Source organism: Coregonus clupeaformis, chromosome 16, assembly GCF_020615455.1.
Source record: "Coregonus clupeaformis isolate EN_2021a chromosome 16, ASM2061545v1, whole genome shotgun sequence".
Classification (NCBI taxonomy): domain Eukaryota; kingdom Metazoa; phylum Chordata; class Actinopteri; order Salmoniformes; family Salmonidae; genus Coregonus; species Coregonus clupeaformis.
The window spans coordinates 31,793,627-31,816,977 of record NC_059207.1 but is presented as its reverse complement, the minus strand read 5'-3'; the positions used below and the strand labels follow the sequence as shown (position 1 = coordinate 31,816,977).

The following is a 23,351-nucleotide window of genomic DNA, read 5'->3' as shown; positions in this document are numbered from 1 at the left end:
AAAGAAAGTTAACCTTTTAAACTCTGACCCCCTCTGGTGGTATTTTCTAAACAACGCCCAATATTGTATGCCACCCGCATAAAGTACATTTCAGATTCAAAAGTCCTACAAACACATGGTTAGCACTGTTTATAAAGGTAAGAACTGTGAGATTCAGATAAATGTGACAGAAACAATGTGACTACTACAGAGCCCGAGATACAGCACACACAAAAAAAACATTTAGTTTTTTCGGGGTAAGTGGGTCCCCCTAATTGTCCCCATGTTGGGGAATAAGAGATTTGAAAGTCTAGGTTTGAGATAAAATATGTTACCAATTACTGTTCCAAAATTATATTTTACCTAATGGTGGCACTCTAAACGTGCAAATTCCCATTGGAAAACAGCCATTTTAAAAGTGCAGGGCTTGTGCAACGTGCCATACCTTCATTTTTAGTTTTACAGGAATAATATACTGTACATATTAGGAGAACTTATCCATTGATGTAAATACATCCTCTGTCTGATTCCCAGTTCATCCACTAGATAACAGTAGGGGATCACGTGATGTCTCTTGGCCACTTGAAACCAGTTGCGTCTGGTTTGGGTAGTGAGTCACTGTGCCAAAATGTCTGAACATATTTTCAAGGCTGACATCTAAAAATGACCTTAGCAATCAGGTCTTTCAAGTTATGGAGTTTTTCTTTTTTTAATAAGACACAGATAGGTGAATTCGTTCCCGGGCTGTATCACAACCGGCCGTGATCGGGAGTCCTATAGGGCGGCGCACAATTGGCCCAGTGTCGTCCGGGTTAGGGGAGGGTTTGGCCGGGGGGCTTTACTTGGTTCATCGCGCTCTAGCGACTCCTTGTGGCGGGCTGGGCGCCTGCAGGCTGACCTCGGTCGTCAGGTGAACAGTGTTTCCTCCGACACATTGGTGCGGCTGGCTTCCGGGTTAAGTGGGCGGGTGTTAAGAAGCGCGGTTTGGCTGATCATGTTTCGGAGGACGCATGACTCAACCTTCGCCTCCCGAGCCCGTTGGGGAGTTGCAGCGATGAGACAAGATCGAAATTGGGGAGAAAAAAGGGGGGTAAAATACAACAGCAACAAAAAAGACACAGACAGGTGAAGAAACTTCAAACGTACTTTCCCATTCACTATTCCTATTGAAAATGATGAGCTAGCTAAATGGCGCATGTGGAGGATGCATACAAGATAATGTGGATGGAGAAGGAAATACAGTTGAAGTCAGAAGTTTACATACACCTTAGCCAAATACATTTAAACTCAGTTTTTAACAATTCCTGACATTTAATCCTAGTAAAAATTCGCTGTCTTAGGTCAGTTAGGATCACCACTTTATTTTAACAATGTGAAATGTCAGAATAATAGTAGAGAGTGATTTATTTCAGCTTTTATTTATTTCATCACATTCCCAGTGGGTCAGAAGTTTACATACACTCAATTAGTATTTGGTAGCATTGCCTTTAAATTGTTTAACTTGGGTCAAACGTTTCAGGTAGCCTTCCACAAGCTTCCCACAATACGTTGGGTGAATTTTGGCCCATTCCTCCTGACAGAGCTGGTGCAACTGAGTCAGATTTGTAGGCCTCCTTGCTCGCACACACTTTTTCAGTTCTGCCCACAAATGTTCTATAGGATTGAGGTCAGGGCTTTGTGACGGCCACTCCAATACCTTGACTTTGTTGTCCTTAAGCCATTTTGCCACAACTTTGGAAGTATGCTTGGGGTCATTGTCCATTTGGAAGACCCATTTGCGACCAAGCTTTAACTTCCTGACTGATGTCTTGAGATGTTGCTTCAATATATCCACATAATTTTCCTTCCTCATGATGCCGTCTATTTTGTGAAGTGCACCAGTCCCTCCTGCAGCAAAGCACCCCCACAGCATGATGCTGCCACCCCTGTGCTTCACGGTTGGGATGGTGTTCTTCGGCTTGCACGCCATCCCCCTTTTTCCTCCGAACATAACGATGGTCATTATGGTCAAACAGTTCTATTTCTGTTTCATCAGACCAGAGGACATTTCTCCAAAAATGTGCAGTTGCAAACTGTAGTCTGGCTTTTTTATGGCGGTTTTGGAGCAGTGGCTTCTTCCTTGCTGAGCGGCCTTTCAGGTTATGTCGATATAGGACTCGTTTTACTGTGGATATAGATACTTTTGTACCTGTTTCCTCCAGCATCTTCACAAGGTCCTTTGCTGTTGTTCTAGGATTGATTTGCACTTTTTGCACCAAAGTACGTTCATCTCTAGGAGACAGAACACGTATCCTTCCTGAGCGGTATGGAGGCTGCGTGGTCCCATGGTGTTTATACTTGCGTACTATTGTTTGTACAGATGAACGTGCTACCTTCAGGCGTTTGGAAATTGCTCCCAAGGATGAACCAGACTTGTGGAGGTCTACAATTTTTTATCTGAGGCCTTGGTTGATTTCTTTTGATTTTCCCATGATGTCAAGCAAAGAGGCACTGAGTTTGAAGGTAGGCCTTGAAATACATCCACAGGTACACCTCCAATTGACTTAAATTATGACCATTAGCCTATCAGAAGCTTCTAAAGCCATGACATCATTTTCTGGAATTTTCCAAGCTGTTTAAAGGCACAGTCAATTTAGTGTATGTAAACTTCTGACCCACTGGAATTGTGATACAGTGAATTATAAGTGAAATAATCTGTCTGTAAACAATTTGTGTCATGCACAAAGTAGATGTCCTAACCGACTTGCCAAAACTATAGTTTGTTAACAAGAAATTTGTGGAGTGGTTGAAAAACAACCTAAGTGTATGTAAACTTCCGTAAAGCAACTGTACATTGCTTTACAACGACCATCAGGGTGTAACCGTTCCACGCATACTAAATGTTTGCACTTTTGGTGACTTGACCTAAATAGCATACTCTATTAATATGTTCATAGCGCATGATTTATGGACTTTATGGGGGGGGGCATGTCGTTTTCAAATGATATGTCACTTTCTATTTTCTATTTACCCCCCAAACTCACCGGCCCTGTACAGGGCCCAAAACAACCGTTCAGAGTTTTACAGGTGGATAAGAGTGCATTTAAAAAAATAATAACAGAATTGGTCAGGAGTCTGTAAGACGGCAGCGCCATCTTCCAGCAATGAGCGGTCTGTTCAAACGACTAGCACACAGTTCAGACACCCTTTTTTTGTTTGTTTTTACTTTTCACCCCAATTGGTAGTTACAACCATGCGTCCTCCGAAACACGACCCTTCCAAGCCGCACTGCTCGCTTAACCCGGAAGCCAGCCGCACCAATGTGTCGGTGGAAATTGGCGACCAAAGTCAGCGTGCATGCGATCAGCCCGCCACAAGGAGTCGCTAGAGTGCAATGCGACAAGGACATCCCGGCCGGCAAAACCTTCCCCTAACCCGGACGACGCTGGGCCAATTGTGCGCCGCCTCATGGGTCTCCCGGTCGCGGCCGGCTGCAACACAACCTGGAATCGAACCCGGGTCTGTAGTGACGCCTCAAGCACTGTGATGCAGGGCCTTAGACCTCTGCGCCACTTGGGAGGCCCCACAGTCCAGACACCCTTATTTTTATTGTTTTGTGATGTAATTCCCTTAATCTTGTTTGGACCCTAGGAAGAGTAGCTGCTGCCTTGGCAGCAGCTAATGGGGATCCTTAATAAATACAAATACACACACGACTTAAGGATGATTGCTGACTCATATAGTCTAGTTAAGTGGATGGGGTAAAGGTTGATGGTCAGTTCATACCCGTATGAAGATCAGAGCGCTGGAGTCTCCCACTTTGTACTTCCCCTCAGACACCTTGGTCATTGGGAACTGGGCGGGGCAGGAGCAGCGGCCCAGGATCTCCCGCACCTGGAGAAGAGACATAACACAGGCCTGTTTAACACCCACAGCCAATGAAACATGACACACAAACTGTTCAGTCTCTGTTCAACCTTCCTTCTTCATTTCAACTCTTCCTATGAGATCATGCTTACTCATATCCATGATTATGACCAAATCAGCTGTGTGTGTGTGTGAGTGAACAGCACAGTGACTATATTACATTAGGGTGAGACATGGCTAGCCATGTTTGTCTGTCTCAGCTTCCAGCAGAGCAGAGGTCCCAATGAGTACCTGAGTAATGGAACCCTCCCCTCCTTTGCCAATTATTGCCTCAGCTGCCTGGAACACTTAGTCAAGCTCATTGCTGCAGTGCAAAAAGTCATCAAGGAATACACATAAAGCCAAATAAAACTGAAAGGAGAGTTCACATTACAACACACACACACAGACACACACACACTGCTGTAGGGACCTCCTGACCACAGAGCAGTTCTTTGATGGGCAATAAGGTGAGGCCCTAACTAAAGTCAGAGAGATGACGTAAATGAGCCTGCGGTTCCAGCTGTGTTTTGGGTTGAGAGAGAGACGGCTCTGGTACTGTGCTGTGTGTGGTTGGGGTGCTTATTAAGCACAGTGGAGTCAGACAGAACTCTAGGGTGGGGCGAGAGAGGCCTGCGTTGCATGGGCTCTCTCTCTCGACCGGGATTGGCCAACTTTGATGTTATTCTTGGCAGCTCTCTCAGACAAAGGCATGTGCACACTTGTGGACCGAGAGACAGTGAGGAGAGAGAGAGACCAACAACATCAGAGGACAAAGGGAGGCGAGCTGAGCAAGGACAAAGAAACAGGGACTGCTGTACTCCATATGTACTGTATATACAGGAGCACATGTCCCGTCTAAACACAAGCACATTAGAGAAACAATGGAAAGGCTCTCAGTAGTCTCTCAAGGAATTAATCACACTAAGAAAATAAATCAGATGAAGAGAGATTGAATTAGATCAACCTAGATGAAATGAGACACAGCCAGGTATCGATTAAAGAAGACAGTATACCATCCATTTAAAGTATATTAGCTAGAGGCAGCATCAGTGTTGCAGGTTATGGCTGGCCTCCAGTGGGGCTGCTCACTGTGGTGAATACCTCATTTTCCAGATTATGGTTTATTCAGGAGATTAGGGAGGGACCTTGTTATTTTCCTAAAATAGCTGTCTTTATTCCCCCTACTGATTAAAGTGAGGGTGGAATCAGTGCTAAGTCTCTCTACGTCTCACCTGTCTCCCCAGGACTACATACTAAATCATTATCATTAGCCTCCCACTGCCTTCTCTCTCTCTCTACTGAATTATCTTTCCTGTTTTCTTTCTCCCACTTCCTCCTTCTCCAACTGCTAGTCTATCAGTCCCTCTTCATCCCTTTCTCAGTCTCTCACGGAGTCTTTCTCTGTCTGTCATTTCTTTCTTTCACTGCCCTTTTCTGCTCTGCTTGCTCTCCCTCTCCAAGTCTCCTTTTAGTTTCTCAGTCGTTCTTTCACTATGTGGACAAGCCCTGTTTGGAAAACCCCCAGCCAGTGAGTTAATGGAAATATCCCCCTGGTTACAGACACAGACAGCCTTACCCTTTCTTTTTTTAACAGAACAGTTTTTCTTTTTTCGTTCTTTAGTACAGCCTTTCAGCTGTCTCTCCTTCCAGCCCCAGATGACACCTCGTACAAACCCTTTGGGCTGAGGTCATACGTTTTCCTCCAGAGAAGGAGAGGGAGGTTATAGAGTTGGGGGTTGTAAATATACAGTGAAAAAGGATCCCTCAAAGACACATGGTCTGAGACACTCCACACTGTACTTGTTAGCCCAATCAATGAGCTTTTTTGGTTAAATATTAGTTCACTCTATTTAATATAAGTTAATGGAATCTAATTGCATCATCCCTAATCACATTTCGGTGACAGCTGTGTCTTAGCTAAATCAACAACTGACCTTGTACAACACTACAAGCTCAGAGAATCACTCAAACACACGAGCGTGAGACTAAACACTGATATGGAACAGTGGTAGGGGAGGGAAAACGCGAGGTCACGCAGGAAGCATGTGGAAGTGGAACTGGAGCGCTGTGAGCGAGAGAGCTAGGGGATGAGAGAGAGAGAGAGAGAGAGAGAGAGAGAGAGAGAGAGAGAGAGAGAGAGAGCTACAGTTAAATTCAGACAGTCTCACAGTACACCCCTATCTATACTACAAAGGAATTTACTGTAATCATCTCAACATCAGCTGGAGAATGTTCACATGTATCTGGAGGGATGGTATGAAAACACAACACTGCTGTGATCAATGAACAACGAGAGACAGTGTTCCTGGGTTTGCCTTCAAGCAGGGTGTATTTGCAGGATATGTTTCTTGTTTTCCCTTTGATAATTGAGTCCACACACCATATTTGTGGTCTCTGATTCTCTGCCTCCAACAGAGATTGAGGTAATCAACTCTTTATTGCCTTCCTTCCTGTCCTACATAGGGACGGAGGAGAGCGGAGGGTAGGCCATGGAGGAGATAAGGTGAGGGGTGAGGCTTTTCCAACCCCCAGGGACGCACCATAGACATACGTCATTGGGACACACAGAAGAAATGGGAGTGGGGGTGAGAGAGGGATTTGTGTATTTCAAAGATCCCTCTTCATGTAATATTATTGGCATGTGAAAGGAACTTTGACGGTTGTGAAATGCCAGTTAATGACTGTCTAGCTGAGTTTTTAATCAGTTTAGTTGTGTTCCTTTAGCCACAATGATATGCTAAGCTGCTTTTGCAATAAAGGGATGACTGTGTCCCAGCCTCTGCTTCATACTGGGGATCTCTAGAAATGACTGGACACGTCCCAACACAAACCATACAATCAGATGAGCAATGGCATCTTCTTGGAGTTGAATCTAGGCCACAGGGAGTAGATTGGCATGGAGGAGCATATTTGGAACTTCAGGGGGATACTCTTTTAGCCTCTCATGCAACTCAGGATTTAGGCTACATCCTAAAAACACTGCACAGAAAGCACCAAATCGGATTTAATCACCTTGTCTCAAAAGACAAACAGTCGTGGGTCCAAACAAATCAAATGGCATTGGTTTACTCAGCTGCCATTTTTCTCCAAGGCCCTAAATTATGCAGGACTCAAGACAGGTTTACGGTAATGAAAGTGTGCTGTTGATTGAACCAACACCCTGGGGGTAAGAACACTCCCTGCTGCATCCTACACCAACAGACTAGACCGGCTGAGGATGGTGAGAACAGGGACTAACCCCCTGGGTTATCCAGATAAATGAGAAAGCCAAAAACATTTACTTTGGCACTATAGAAAATAATGGCAACACTGTTACTTAGAAAAGAAAAGTACAGTTATAATTTCATTTATTTAGCTTCTTTGTTGATGATGCAACCTTCGCAAAAATATTTTCAAACAATAAACCACTCTGTATTTTAGTAAGGCAAATCATATTAGTAACCTTGCTCAAGGGGAAAACTGTGGGACATCCCACCTACAATTTAAAGAAAGTGTTTTTTTTCTGGAAACCTATCTTTTGACCGCATGACCACCCTTCTGCTTAGCACTGTGTGACTAAATGAAAAACACGTGTCTACTCAGAGGTTTGACCAGGGTTGGGGGGAGGAGGGGTTGGAGCTAAACCAGCCGTAATAACATTGCACTGCCTCCATCTTAACCCATCACATTGCCATGCAGAGGACATATCTGACTTTAGAAGAAACTGATGATTTCAGAAACAGGGTTAGGGTCATTTCCAGTTCAAAATTAAATGAAAGGATGGATTTTTGAACTGGTGAGCTGTTCTGATCACCATGACGAGACACCAGACAATCCTAATCTACGTCCATATCATATGATGGAAGAGTGCTTTATTGTCCCCCACGATGAAATCGGGGAGGGGACTGTGGATCTGTCTCCGTCCGTCCGTCCGTCCATCCGTCCTCCTTTCGTTCGTTAGTCACACATGATATCTCAGACAGCACTGGACGAAACATGGGTGAATGATGCGTCTTGCCATAGAGATACGGCATTTGCAAAATTACACTGATTGGCCCAAGGCGGGAGCTATAATAATTAACTGAAATGTGTTACTCACACACAATTTTGTTTTTACTGTTGTCTTGTTGTTTTATCATCAGTCTGTAGTCTAATTGTTGTCAGACAATGTTATACAAGTGACTGGCTATAGACAGTGATTCCTGATTCCGCCAGTCTACACCTGAGACTCCAGGCAGGGTTCAGCTGGGGGGCGCACAAAATAAGACCACTCATCCAAACAAAAACACGCATGACGTTAAGCATGTGCACAAGCACACAGTTTCCACTGTAAATCTAGCTAGACACTGCAATAATGAAATAGAACCGACAACAATCTGTGAAGTCAGCCCATTGGTCTGTGTCCTGCCACATGATGGAGAGCGGAGGCGAGAGAGAGGTCTCTTCTGTATTAGTCAGCTGGACTAATAAATCATCATAAAATGATAAAACACTTAGGGCCCAGTCAGTCTGTGCACTGATCTCATGTAGAAAACTCTCCCAACTGTGTGTGTGACGCTGCAAACAGAAACACTGAGACATGCTGCCCTAGAAAAGCCCATGAGCCTGACACACTACCAGCCATGATGACCTACTTTTCCTCTCTCTCTCACGCACACACACATACACACACATATACACACACATACACAGACATATACATACACACACACACTCTCCATCTCTCCCTGTGTGTAAAATCCATTACAGTCGGGTGTAGCAGAGTGTACAGTAAAGGCACTCCAGGCATACTATATGTTATGGTGTTTCTCTCTGTTTTCTGAATGCATGAATTGGACCATAAGGTTAATGGGGCAGTGTTCAGAGAAGACATATAGACCACGTCACCTCGCCTCCCTCTCACTCTCCTGGTGCCTGCTCCTCTTCCTGTGTTCGACACCCACACCATCAGGGCCTATCATTCCATCTCACTGTGAGATGACAGCCATAGTTTACAGTGTTGGCAACACTGGCAGTATCTTCCCTTCTTATCTCCTCTGCCACCAATAAAGCATACTGTTCATTGCCTTCTCATCCCCAAGGGAAGTATATGGGGGATGGGATGGGGGCTGTGGGGGTTGTTGTGCATTTCTTAAATTAACAGAGACTGAGTGGTGAAGTCTGAGGGTGAAGACACATGAAACATTTTGTCTGAAAGAATGAGAGAGATGGAGGGAGAGAGAAGCTTCCTGTTAGACCTCAGGCAGAGCTCCTAGGGTCTGCTGTTATTGTCTTTGAGGCTGCATGCTGGCCGGCAAATGTGTGTGTTGCTATATGTGTGTGTGAAGCCTGCATGTAGTATGTGAATGTGCATATGCAATAATAGCTGTCCATGTGCATTCGTGGCCAAGTATATTTTATGTATGTGTTGTTGTTTATGAGCTTGAATCATTGTTGTATGTAGGTCACTAACTTCAAGGCCTGAATGCTCTCCAAGCCCACAGCTGAGAGAACAACACACTGCAGGGCCAAGAAAACACACAGAAAAGGGTGTTTGTGTAGTTAGTTTGGCATGTCTTATTGCCATTGGATTCCAAAGGGTTCTAAATGGTTGTGGGACTTATCATTATCATAATCTCTGGAGGTAGGTAAATAGGGGATGGTTCATAGTTGAGAAAATCCTCTAATGTCAAAGGATAAACATTGTGTGGACTGTATACACAAGCCAGCAGCTGCCTGTCCCATCATAGCAAGGCAACCCTGCAGGAATAGGGTAAAATGGAACATTCCGGGAGTTGAGATTATGAATGGCTGCTTATCTGAGGATAGGTTGTTCTGTAGGCCCCACTAGAGGTAGGAACTGAGGGTTGGTGGGTGGGGGAATTTTCAGGATAGTATGACACTGGTTCCTCAGACTTCAGTGGAAAGTCGTGTCTGTGTGTGTGTGTGTGTGATGTGATGAGTAAGAGCTGAGTGACAGGGCAGAGGGAATCAACCTGGGGTATTTCCATTAGGGCTTAGTGGTAACCAGGAATACAAAAAGAGGAACTGAGCTGCCCTCAGACAACAGATACACTTCAGCTTTTTCCTGAGATATGACACCTATCTGGGGTTTCATCACACATCCTGGAGATGCTAGCCTACCTGCAGTCAGGGTAGGAAGAGGTTGACTGCTCACTGTCTAAAAACTACATTGGCCTATTTTAAAATATTGGGACCCTGAATCATATTTCTCACCTATACATAAGCCCATACATAAAGACTAAGTGTAGTATAGGGTAATAACACAGTCACTCTCCTATTCTCTCTATACACCAAGTCACTTGGCTCTGTCATATCCTCACATGGTCTCTCCTATCATTGCTACGCAGACGACACACAATTAATTTTCTCCTTTCCCCCTTCTGATAACCAGGTGGCGAATCGCATCTCTGCATGTCTGGCAGACATATCAGTGTGGATGTCGGATCACCACCTCAAGCTGAACCTCGGCAAGACGGAGCTGCTCTTCCTCCCGGGGAAGGACTGCCCGCTCCATGATCTCGCCACCACAGTTGACAACTCCATTGTGTCCTCCTCCCAGAGTGCAAAGAACCTTGGCGTGACCCTGGACAACACCCTGTCATTCTCCGCTAACATCAAAGCGGTGACCCGATCCTGCAGGTTCATGCTCTACAACATTCGCAGAGTACGACCCTACCTTACACAGAAAGCGGCACAGGTCCTAATCCAGGCACTTGTCATCTCCCGTCTGGATTACTGCAACTCGCTGTTGGCTGGGCTCCCTGCCTGTGCCATTAAACCCCTACAATTTATCCAGAACGCCGCAGCCCGTCTGGTGTTTGACCTTCCCAAGTTCTCTCATGTCACCCCGCTCCTCCGCACACTCCACTGGCTTCCAGTTGAGGCTCGCATCTACTACAAGACCATGGTGCTTACCTACGGAGCTGTGAGGGGAACGGCACCTCCTTACCTTCAGACTCTGATCCTACACCCAAACGAGGGCACTACGTTCATCCACCTCTGGCCTGCTAGCTCCCCTACCTCTACGGAAGCACAGTTCCCGTTCAGCCCAGTCAAAACTATTCGCTGCTCTGGCACCCCAATGGTGGAACAAGCTCCCCCACGACGCCAGGACAGCGGAGTCACTGACCACCTTCCGGAGACACTTGAAACCCTACCTCTTTAAGGAATACCTGTTATAGTATAAAGTAATCCTTCTACCCCCCCCATAAAAAAATACAAAAGTGGTTGTTCCACTGGCTATCATAAATTGAATGCACCAATTTGTAAGTCACTCTGGATAAGAGCGTCTGCTAAATGATGTAAATGTAATGTAAATCTAAGAGAGATCAGGAAACTATCCCTGAGCCAGATTCCTGCTGCCACTTAAACTGTTTATGTCACTTAACCCACAGACCAAAGCTGATCACCAGGGTTAAAGAACTCCTGTCCTCAGCTGTCTTCCTAAACACATCCTCTAAACACCCTCCAATATTCAATGTGCTGGGTGCCAGGACTCTGGTGGTTAATTAATAGAAGTGGAGTGTCAGTGATTGATAATTGCACCTATGATAACCCTTTGAACCATTGTTGTCAAGACAGACAATTTGTCAATAAAGTTCAAGAGTGTAAAGGAGGGTTCAAGGAGAGTTTTGATTGATTTGCCAAGAGACATACGAGAGAGAGAAAAGTGAAAAATAAAGAAAAAGAGGGAGAGAAAAAAGCCCAGACACGCCACAAGGCAAGCATGACTGTTCTGCACACTGCTGGTGTCACAGCTGTGGACCAATGAAAATATCACTAAGCCCTTGAACTTTATTTCTCTCCCTCCCTCTATCTCTCATGACTAGAGGCATTGAGTTTTCCAGTAATTACACAGACACTAATCCCCTGGGAAGCTACTATATTGGAAAGAGAAGAGGAGGGGAAGGCTGGGGCAAGTGCAATGTAGAGAATACTCGTGACTAAGGTTGTGGATGACCCATGATGCCTTGCGGCATAGTGGTGATTCAGTGGCTGGCTTTGTTGATTGTTATTGAATCTGAAACCCTCCAGTCATACAAAAGTAGGATTTCAGTTCATTTCCTGGTATATATAGTCTGGATATGGGCCTCAGTGTCACTATGATCCAGACAAGGTCAGTTCCAAAATCGATATTAAATACTGTATGAGGAGATCTATAGACCAAAATGGATTTCAAAGTGCTGCAATAATTTGAACAGGATGCTTTAGCACATTTACAAGAACACAGTGCAGTACTGTAATGCTATACTCTTTGATACCATGCAGGACTGTGGCTAATAATGCTAATATGCTATGTTCCTCCCCCTTTCTGTGCCCTCCTGGTTTCTTACTGAGAGAACTGCCTCATGTTGCTGATGCAGGCAGTTTTCATCCAGCACCCAGTCACTTTATTCAGGTAGACAGAAAGAGGCTTCCAGGGTAGCAGAAATGTATGTAGTTCACTCAGCGTGCACGGTGAGTCATACTGCCCCTTAGAAAATGGGACACAGCAAGTGCATGTCCCTGACTATCCCTTAGTGGTGTGTTTGGGTGGATGGGTGTGTACACTGTACACCATGGGGATAAGGTAAGACACCAGGTATCACCCCCTTGCCCTCGCACATTCTCATAGGAACATCAGCAGTTAGCCTTCATTAAAGAGGTTTATGATAGTAATATTAGCGTATGAAACCGGTTATGGCAGTAAGTGTATGTGGGTGCTGGTACTAGGTCAGAGGTTGTGTACATAGTACCTCTGTATGCCCTCAGAAGCCAGTGTTCATGGTTGTGATCCAGCAATTAGTGCTCGGCCATCTGAGGACTATAGGGGGCCAAGTGGGCATGAGTATGACTGCTGACTGTCTCTCCCCTGCACTCACTCTCATCTGTGGTGTGAAAGGATGCCATTGTCCTCACTCCGCTCATCCGCACCAAAATATTAACTCCTCTCCACTCATAACCCAAGCACGTGTTCCACCAGCTAGCCCCTGTCTGCCTGTTAGTCTCTCTGTCTCTAACAATGTCTCTCTCATGCTCACACACGTCTGTCTGGCAGCCCGGCCACAATGTGGACCAGCCAGTGGGACTGGACATTGAGGGGTAGAACACTGCTTTGCAGCCCAGGGGAAAACACTACACCCCACCTGAATGCAAATGGAAGCATCAAGTTATAAATGGATAATAGATTGTGTATAAAAGTGTAATGTCAGCATGTGTCCATCTATGATAATACTTATCAAACAGCTGCACTGTTCCACATGAACAAATAAGAAGCAGCAGTCGCTCCCCTGGCTGCCAACCACCTCGTAGAGGCAGGGGGCAGGGCTGAACTGACATTTCACCCTGGAGGAGTCCTTGAGAAATGTCACTAGATACCCACATAACCTTTTAGAGCCTGTGAGTGAGATAATTTGTGGAATTAGGAGGCAAACACACCGACACAGATCAGTAAGGCAGCATCCACCTTGAACACACACAGGAGAGCAGTGTGTAGTGACATCAACATGCCAGGGAGAGGTGTTTTTCAGAGAGGGCCCTTCACTTCTGGCACGGTAATGTTTTTAACTCTGGGAGAGTATTTCTATAGGTTAGGCCTACATTCAACTGCTCCATGGGTTGCTTTTGCACCATGGAACACAACATTAATTGTTTATCTTGCACAAGGGCAGGGGAGGTCTTGTTTTAAGACATTTGATTTATCTCATTACTTGTGTTTAGTCAATATGGGAGAATGTATTGAAGATGAAAACTTGCTGCATCCTAGGCCTATTGCACACTTATGGAAATGTAATGTTATAAGAGGGGATTCTGTGCAGTCCTTTCCCAAACTCAATTTTAGGTATATCAGTAAATCAATACACCTGAGATGTGTTACTTACCAACTCATCTAAGTTTCTCATGTCACACAGCACCCTCTGTTTCTGTTGCCAATGTGCATAGGGGGCAGGCTCGGGTTCATCAACCACACTCTCCTTACAAACGAAAGCCCTGCTTATTGGAAGTAGGCTTGGACTGGGCTCCCCCAGGTTCTCCTGGTCCCGGATCTCCTCCTCGATCTCCTCCTCCAGCTGGATCAGCATCGGGGCCAGCATGCCGAACTTGGCCCCGCGCCGCGCCACCTCCAGCAGGCACAGCACAAAGTTCTTCTCGTTGCATTTCTCCACTATGTCGTTGGTCTCGAACATCAGAACGTCCTTGATCCAGAGCTCCTGACGACACCAGCCGATGAAATTGGACACGTTGTCCCGAGCCAAAAACGACCCAGGGACCACGTTGCGCGACTGAAAAACCACATCCTTGGTTGGCATCCTCAATGACTGTGCAGCCTCCGGGTACTCCATCTGGAAGTCCAGCGCTGCGCGATTCACGTTGTTGGCATGCCGACAGAGGGCACAGCCAGTCTCCAGCCCTTCCATAAAGGTGTCCGCTGTTATATCCAGGTCATACAGCGTGTTAAACCACTCGGCCAGGTCCTCCTTCATGGCATACAGGTATTCCTCGCTGGACTTGAATGGCCGGATGCTTTTGGAAGCAGCAGACTGGATGTTACTCTGATCAGCCATATTGTCGGAATATGTATCAATGCAGGCTAGTCCTACTTATTAATTCCCGGTTGTCTCATTGCATAAGTGCACTCCAAAACCATATGGATCAGAGCAAAATAACCGTGTCGACGCACCCATGACAAGCGCACATATGCGATATCTCAATCGAGGTCCTTGAAGGAATCCTTTGTATTGTTAAAACATATTGACATCATGCGAGGCAGCCGTGGCACGTGGATGCGTTTTCCGGATGTCTGTTTGATACCCGTTTCCTTTAATGAGCGCATCTCTATTTCTCACGGAGTTCCAACTGCGAGAGAGAGAGAGAAAATTGTATGGTTAGCTACAGATAGATACACACCTAATTCATAAATCATCCCGGTATCCTTGACCCCCTACATCAGTGAATAGACAATGCGTCGCGATAATCATGTTGCTGGTTTGCATGGATGGTCCAAATCACGTCTTTGCATTCTCCCTCAATAGAAAGCCCTTCCGCACTGACCAGTGGCAGGTTTCACAGTTCACTTGCCGTGTAACACTCTCCCTAGCTCCCATTTTGCACCGCCTCCTGTTCTCCACATGCTGACCTGCTCTAGTTTAGACAGGCAGAGCGATTCAGTGGCATATCCCATTTTGAGGGATAAACGCCTGTAGAGGGAAAAAAAAACGTAACCCTGTATCTACCGCCTGACTATTTAATATAGGGTTTATCCTAGAGTGGAAAACGGTTACATATTCTTAATTAAACACTTATAGCAATTGCAGGTGAACAAACAGCTGACCCGCGAACCATTAGTTCACATTCAGAGAAAAAAACATGACAGCGCTAGAATAAATTTAAAAAAATGTGACCTGGATTAGCGGAGCAGCAAGGGTTTTAAAATGTACATCATACACCGCCAAGAAAAGACAATCATTCATCGATAGGATTTCAAATCATGGTAATGACAACACCGGGTGTGTGGATATGACCGAGATTTCCTATATAATTAACAACTTTTCATTAAGAAATAATTAGAACATTTCATTCTTACCTACCTTTGAAAAGTGAATGTTTTGTCAAGAACGGACCGTTTGTCGATGAGACTCATTGAGTAAATCAAATCGAAACCAGCCCCACGAACAAAAGCTGTAATAGGCTACAGTTTGAATGGGTTCAAAAGTCTAAGACACTAGTCGTTTTAAACAAACCCTCACCCCTCACATTTAGGCTATTTTTGTCATTGTCGTCTTCAACACGAAGTCAATTTCCTCCCATGACACTGAGCAATACAAAAAATGGGAGGCGAGTCCATTTCCTCGGAATTGAAAAGGCAGACAAAACGGCAGAGAAACATTATTAGCATGTCAACAGGCTAAGACGTTCGAAAAATGCGTCAAATTCAAGCATGCACATTTTAACATAGGCTATTAGTAATTGGACAAATTTTTCCTATCCAAATTCCTCCAAAGGAATCAAATGAATATTGCAATGTAACAATGCAGCCTTGAGAGATAGAAACAGTTACACTACTTCAATTTGCATGTGGGGCTGTGATATCTTTGGCGGGAGCCGTTAGGCGAAAACAATTATATGTAGGATTGTTAGGCTAATAACTTTTTCTGTGTGCACTGTGTATAATTGAAAACCGAATGTAAAACCTAGTGAGGAGAAAGCAGTGTAGGGGAACCAGGGAGGAAGAGGCTAAACGAGAAGGATAACTGGGCCAAAAATCTGCCTTCTCCAGGAGGTAGCGTTTGGTCGTTTTTTCACTCACCAATCGAGGAGTTTTTGTATGGTCAATGTGTCGAATTTGGTTCACACAAAAAAAAGATGCTTATTTGCTACGTCTGGCTTATTTGATCGAATAGATGTTTCGGAATTATTAGGTTGTTACGAGTTTACTGACATAATTAGGACACGTGACACCCCGGCAACTTTGAGAAAAAACACTTTAGACCTATATTGGAGTTGTGCCAGTTGTCACTAGTTACCACAGCCACAAAGTCATAAACCCCGCCTATTTTAACTTCTTAAAATGTGATTTTAAACCTAACCTTACGCCTGACCCTAAATTAAAAGCAAAAAGCACATTTTTGTTTTCATTAATTTTTACGATATAGCCAATTTTGACTTTGTGGCTGTAGTAACTAGTGGAAACCGCTGCGCCACACGCGTATCTGCCCTCTCATTGGCTACCTGAGTAGGCCGGGTTTCTCAAAAGCATTTTAAGGCTACGTTCGTCCTTAGAACCTTCGTAGGCACATCGTTAAATATCCGAGCTATTTCCCAAAACCATCGTTCTATATCGTGGAGCTCCGCCCCATAGGGGAGCTCTGCTCCTAGTGGTTTACCCTCTGCCCTAAGGCAGAACAGCCTGAAGCAAATTTATGCACACACCTGCAGCCAATGGGAGCACAGGTGTCCCTATAAGAGGGGACACATCCCCTCAATCAGCCTCCCTTTATCTTCAGCGACTGGACGACTAGACTGAAGAAGCCAAGAAGAGAAGAAGACTCGGGAAGAAATCGCCGTCGATGATCCAGCCATCGACGTCTTCTAAATGAGCACACCAGGAGAATTTCCACCCCCCAAAAGCCCTTTTCAGGGCTCAGTGCCGATGTACCTCCATGGCATCTGCGGACCCCCACGACCTATGTTTAGTGTGTTTGGGGCCGCAGCATGCCAGGGAAGGGACCGCGATCCCCTAATTGCGCCTCCTGCGCTCTCCTTCCCTATGAAGGTGAGGAAGCAGCGTTGGGCGTTTTTTAGGGAGGATATCCCCCTAGAGGATGTACTGTCTCTTCTCGCCTCTGCTTCAGAGGCGTCGTCGGACAGTGCTGGCTCAGGGGATGATAAGGAGAGAGACGCAGAGATGGATGTTCCAATGGAACAATCCGACCCTCTGGCGCCAACCTTCAAGACCCCCTTCCCTATGGGGGGCGCGAGATCTGAAGGCTCCTTGTGCGATGACGACACGGGCTCTGTTACGTCAGCAGCCCTGTCCGCCTGCGGCCTCTCTGCGTGCGGACTTTCCCGAACTCATTGAGAGAGCCGCCAACCGACTCGAGATAGCGCTGCCCCCTGCTCCCCCTGTGGAGGTCGACATGATGGAGGGCGGCCCCTACTCCAGACCGAGGAAGGCAGCTGAGCCGATGGCCCCTGCTATGCCTTCCCTCGGGAAAATACGTCCGAGGGCTCGTGGGATACACCCCTGGCGGCGCGTTCGCCGGCCAAGGTGTACATCCCATTCACGAGAGTGGCTGGACGTGAGTGGGCTGCTAAGGGAATCCCTAGGCTCGAGAGCGCCATGGCGGCGTATCTAGTGCCGGGTTCAAGTCCCTGGGCGGCCTCCAAGAAAGCCACCTTGCCAGCACAAAAAGACAGACTCACAGCACAGCTGGCTGAGAAGTCTTTTACGCTGGGAGCCCAGGCTGTGTCAGCGGCTAACAACATTGCCCTCCTCGCGGCCTCCCTATCCCGTCTAACAACGGGTAGGTCTGAGTTGACCAGCGAGGAAATTGAAGAGGCGTCCAGGATTTCTGGCGCTATTCTTCATTTGACACAAGCGTCAGCGATATGCGCAGGCCGGTCCATGGCCACCTCGGTGGTTATGGAACGTCACCTCTGGCTGTCAATGACAGCCATGAAGGAGACAGACAGAGCCTCGCTACTAAACGCTCCCGTCTCTAGCGAGGGCCTCTTTGGGGTCGCCGTGAAGGAGGCGACGGAACGCTTTGGTAAGCTGGACGAGGAGAGAAAGCACCTGGCTAAACACCTGCCATTGGCAGGCAAGTTTAGCAGGGCCTCAACTAACCCGTCAACCTCCAACGCCCCCAGTAGAACTACAGGGAAGTGACGGGCCAGGCGACAGGCGCCTACCACCGACAGCAGGCGAGCGGGCGCGGCCCCTCCAGCGACGACGGTGGTGGCGACGATTCCGCCGGCGAGAGAGGTCGTCACAAAACCGTCCTGGCAACACCAGAAGGTCAGCCAGAAACCAGCAGGCGTCAATGACGGGACGAGGGGAGAGGACGGATGACGGCTCGGCGCAAGACGCGACAGAGCCCACTGTTCCCCCCCACCCTACTGTTCAGGGCATGGAGGGAAATGTTTATTGTTGTTGTGTGAATAAAGAGCTGGCTCTCACTGACATTGTCACAAAAGGGCCTGTCTTCCATGACACATTGCAGAGTACTTCACGTCCTATGAATTTCTCTCACCATCCTGAGTGTAGCTCAACCCACCAAGGGTGCGTAGTTGAATACACTCAGGAGAGGAAGGAGAGAAAGGTAGCAAGGCGTAGCCTTAGCTCACCTAATAAAGATATTTTACTACAGACTCCTAGGAGCTCTGTGGTAAAGGTCTCACATAGCAGGCAGCTGTCTCAGTCTAAATATGACATGAAGACGCAGCCGCTAACTGGGAATGACGCCTTGCTTCAGGCTAACGCCTCAGCCAGCGCAGTTCAGACCCGTGCGACGTTCACGGAGGGCCGGAATACTAGAGTTACAGGTGTAACCAATGTATGGGCGCCCCCGGTTAATTCAGAACGTAACAATGCCCACTACTCTGAGTGCAGCTCACCACACCTAGAGTGTGTTGTTGAGCAGCCTCATGAGACCAGTGAAAAAGAGGTATTGTGGCGCCACCTTGTGGTACCAGTTAGAGACCACACTTTCCAGACTCTGTTGAGTATTGCAGTGGACGGATCTCATGACAAGCAGCAGTCTCAGTCAGACAATGACATGATGACGCAAGTGCTATCCGGGGAGGGCGCTCTGTCTCAGGTTAATACCTCAGTCAGTGCAGCTCAAAACCGTGCTGCGTTCACGGAGGGCCGGAATACTAGAGCTACAGACGTAACTGACGTATCAAGGCCTCCGTTTCTCTCAGAACGAGCTGATGTTTCCTCTCCCTTTCGAGGGGGGCCCGCCTTGGGCTATTCCACCAACCCAGTGCTGGGGAATAGCGGCGGCGAGGGCCATAGAGGAATACAGGTCCTTCCTACTGGATGCACCACAGCTTCGTGCGCGCCCGCTTTCTCTGCATTGCTGGCAGTGGCAACGAAGCTGTACCCTCTCACGCTGGCTAGAACAGACGTTGCAGAAGGGTTATGCCCTCCAATTCCATCGAACCCCACCCCCGTTCAGGGGAGTGGTGGAGACGGTGATGAAAACGCCGGACAAAGTGGCCGCTCTGATGTCAGAGATTACGGAACTTTTGGCGAAGGAGGCGGTCACAGTAGTTCCCCGGGAGCAAAGGAACAAAGGGCTATATTCGCCTTATTTCCTAGTGCCCAAAAAGACGGGGGGAGTGAGGCCGATTTTGGATTTACGCACTCTCAACGAGAGCATAACCAAACGACCCTTCCGAATGCTGACGACAAAACGCCTACTGGAATGTGTCCAGAAAGGAGACTTTTGTACAAGCATAGACCTAAAGGACGCGTACTTCCATGTGCCGATACAATCGCGTCACAGGAAGTTTCTGCGGTTCGCCTTTCAAGGGGTGGGGTACGAGTTCACGAGGATGCCATTCGGGTACACCCTGGCACCTCGAACGTTTTCCAAATGTGTGGAGGCGGCATTGGAGCCGCTGCGTCGTCAAGGGATAAGGCTATTAGCCTACCTAGACGACCTGCTGGTTCTCGCCCCGTCAGCAGAGCTGGCGTTCACTCACACAACACAGACAGTGATTCATCTCACGCGTCTGGGGTTCGCTGTGAATTGGAAAAAGAGCGCACCCTGGCCCAGTCATCAGATTGTCTACCTGGGGCTACAGCTAGACACTGTAATGATGAGGGCTCGAATTTCGGACCCTCGAAGGGTAGCATTGTTGCTAGCCCTGAGGAAGTGTCGTCCGAATCACAGTGACGGCGCTGTCGATCATGTCACTTTTGGGTCTCATGTCGTCAGCCCACTCTGTGGTCCCACTGGGACTTCTGCACATGCGCAGAATACAGCGATGGTTCGCCCAACTAAGACTAGACCCAGTGCGTCAACGTCATCGGTTGGTGGTGGTTCCTCTCTCGCTAAGAGCAGACCTGGACTATTGGAGGAATCCGAGCGTTCTCACGCACGGAGTCCCGATGGGCAAGGTGTCATCCTACATTCCAGTATTTACAGATGCTTCTCTGACTGGATGGGGAGGGACATGTCAGACTCAAGCGATAGGAGGTGCATGGCCTCAATCAGGTCGTCACATAAACCTCTTGGAGTTGGAAACGGTTCGACTGGTTCTGACCCACTTCGCGCCTACCCTTCGGGGTCGCGACGTGCTGGTCTGGTCAGACAACCGGACCACAGTAGCTCACATAAATCGCCAGGGGGGGGTCTGGTCACCTGCCCTCCACAGGGCGGCAGAGGAATTGTGGCTGTGGGCTCACAAGCACCTTCGCTCGTTGAGAGCAGCACACATTCCGGGCTACTTGAACGTAGGAGCAGACCTCATGTCAAGAGGGGGTCCTCGAGACGACGAGTGGTGTCTGCATCCGGACATTGTTCTCCAAATTTGGGAACAGTTCGGGAGAGCCGAGGTGGATCTGTTCGCGTCACGCGTGAACGCGCAATGTCCCCTATGGTTTTCTCTGAGGGAACAGGACGAGCCACCACTGGGAAGAGACGCATTCGCGCACTACCCATGGCCGAAAGTTCTCCTGTATGCATTCCCTCCGCTGTCTTGCATTCTCCCACTGCTAGCCAGGGTGAGGTCAGAGGGGCTGTCAGTGATACTGATAGCGCCCGATCGCTCGGGGGCTCCGTGGTTTGCGGAGATGAGTCAGATGTTGATTGCGCCACCTTGGCCAATTCCACATCGACGGGACGCGTTGACCCAGGCGGGAGGCTCGATAGGGCAGTGGCCCATAATCGGCCAACCACTGAAGGCTTGGTTCCTGAATGGGACAGGTTGAGGCGCCGTGGGTTATCTGATGCAGTGATCAGAACCATACAAGGTGCACGAGCCGGTTCCACTTCTAGGATGTATACCAGCAGATGGAACGTTTTTTCACGATGGTGTGACACACAAGGTGTGGACCCCATGAACTGTCAGGTTGAGAGTGTGCTCTCTTTTCTGCAGTTTATGTTTGATAAGCAGAAATCGCCCTCCACCATCAGGGTGTTTGCAGCGGCAATTTCAGCTGGTCATGAGGGGTTTGGTGGAACGAACGTGTTCAGCCACCCTTTAGTGAAACGTTTCTTATTGGGAACGCGGCGGCTTAGGCCAATGCCTAGAGCCACGCTGCCCCAGTGGGATTTGGCCTTGGTTCTCGAAGCGCTATGTAAGTCGCCGTTCGAGCCATTGAATCAAATACCCCTCAAGATGCTGTCTATCAAGACGGCACTGTTGCTCGCCTTGACTACCGCTAAGCGTGTCAGTGATTTGTGTGCCCTGTCGACGAGACCCGACTGCCTTGCCATTAATGGCGATCTGAGTAGAGCGGTGTTACGTCCTAACCCGGCGTTTGTGCCGAAGGTTATTAGCAGTGCATATAGATCACAGACCGTGGAGTTGTGGGCTTTTTCTCCCCCTCCTCATGGGGAGAGGAGTGAGGAAAAGCTTCATTGTCTGTGCCCAGTGCGCGCTTTGGCGTGTTACGTTGAGCGCACAGCAGCGATTAGGTCATCGCCTCAGCTGTTTGTGTGTCACGGTGCGGCTGCATTAGGTAGACCACTTTCAAAACAGTGATTGTCTCACTGGCTTTGTGAAGGTATTGAGACAGCTTACGAGGCAGCGGGGCGACAACTGCCTCAGGGTATCAGAGCTCACTCCACTCGTGGAGTAGCAGCTTCTACTGCCCTCTTCAGAGGAACAGGGGTAGAGGATATTTGTAGAGCAGCGTCATGGTCGACACCGTCTCCATTTATCCGTTTCTATCTATTAGATGTCTTCTAACTCTTTGGCTCGATCTGTACTCAGCGTGGCTGAAGGAAGATCTTGAGCAAGAAGGAGAGGGAAAAAGCAGGACTGTGGACATGGGTGTCTATCAGGTCCGCTTTGGTTAGGAAGACATATTCTGTTTCTATCCATTAGATATGCCTTCTAACTCTTTGGCTCGATCTGTACTCAGCGTGGCTGAAAGGGGATTTTGAGCAAGAAAGAGAGGAGAAAAAGCAGGACTATGGACATGGGTGTTCATCAGGTCCGCTTTGGTTAGGAAGACATATTCTGGACAGATATGTTTTCTAACTCTTTGGCTCGGTCTGTACTCAGCAAAGCTGAAAGGAGATTTTGAGCCAGGAAGAGAGGATAAAGCAGGACTATGGGCAGGTTCCCATCAGGTCCGCTTTGGTTAAGAAAACATGTTTTTTGATAGACAGGCTTTCTATCAATCTGGCTCTATTGTACTCGGCATAGCTGAAGGGGAATCTTGAGCTAGAGGAGAGAAAAGCAGGACGATGGACACAGGTCTCTATCAGGTCCGCTTTGGATGGAAAGCATATCTTGTGGCATGTCTCTTGACTGACAGGGTCAGTATAGTAGAGACATGTATTGAATTGACAGAATGTGAGGTCATCTATCTGATTATTCAGTTTAATATGACTTATATTTTGTTCCTGCCTACTAATCTCTGGGATTCCATTGAGTGAGTGAGGTGGTCTACTGTGCACATAATGTAGAGTGACACTTGGTGTCATTCCATTAGTGGGCGGTAGTGTTTTCACAGGATATTGAGGCACAGCTATCTGCTAGTACAGATTAGTGTAGCTTCTATTCTGGTGATCTGCCCACTAGTCATTGGCATTGCCATTGAACTAGGTGGGGCGGGTCTTTAACCGATGACGCGGTATATTGTGACGCCCGGAGGGGTTTTTAGTTGCAGTACTGCGGGAATTGGTTGCGGCCATTGCTAGACTTGACCTTTTCATTTTTTAATGGGAAGTGTTAGGCTCGGCAGGGAGTACATTTTGGAGCGCTACGCTCCGCCTTAAACCACTAGGAGCAGAGCTCCCCTATGGGGCGGAGCTCCACGATATAGAACGATTAGTTAC

At 47.5% G+C, this 23,351-nt stretch overlaps 1 protein-coding gene across 3 annotated transcripts in view; it reads right to left on the bottom strand.

Annotated features, from left to right (window-relative positions):
* Positions 1-15,616, bottom strand: part of LOC121584896 (GAS2-like protein 2A) — a 35,520-nt gene extending 19,904 nt beyond the window's left edge. Inside the window, exons 1-3 of one of the 3 annotated variants that reach the window (XM_041901122.2) lie at positions 15,417-15,616; positions 13,710-14,685; positions 3,745-3,852 (exon numbers count right to left, since the gene is read on the bottom strand). In XM_041901122.2, the coding sequence (XP_041757056.2) occupies positions 3,745-3,852; positions 13,710-14,393 (792 nt within the window). In that variant the 5' untranslated portion in view covers positions 14,394-14,685; positions 15,417-15,616. Of the gene's footprint in view, positions 1-3,744; positions 3,853-13,709; positions 14,974-15,416 lie in introns of those variants that run through there. The other 2 variants (XM_041901123.2, XM_045225667.1) reach the window with 2 other exon arrangements.
* Between the last annotated feature and the right edge of the window lie 7,735 nt (positions 15,617-23,351).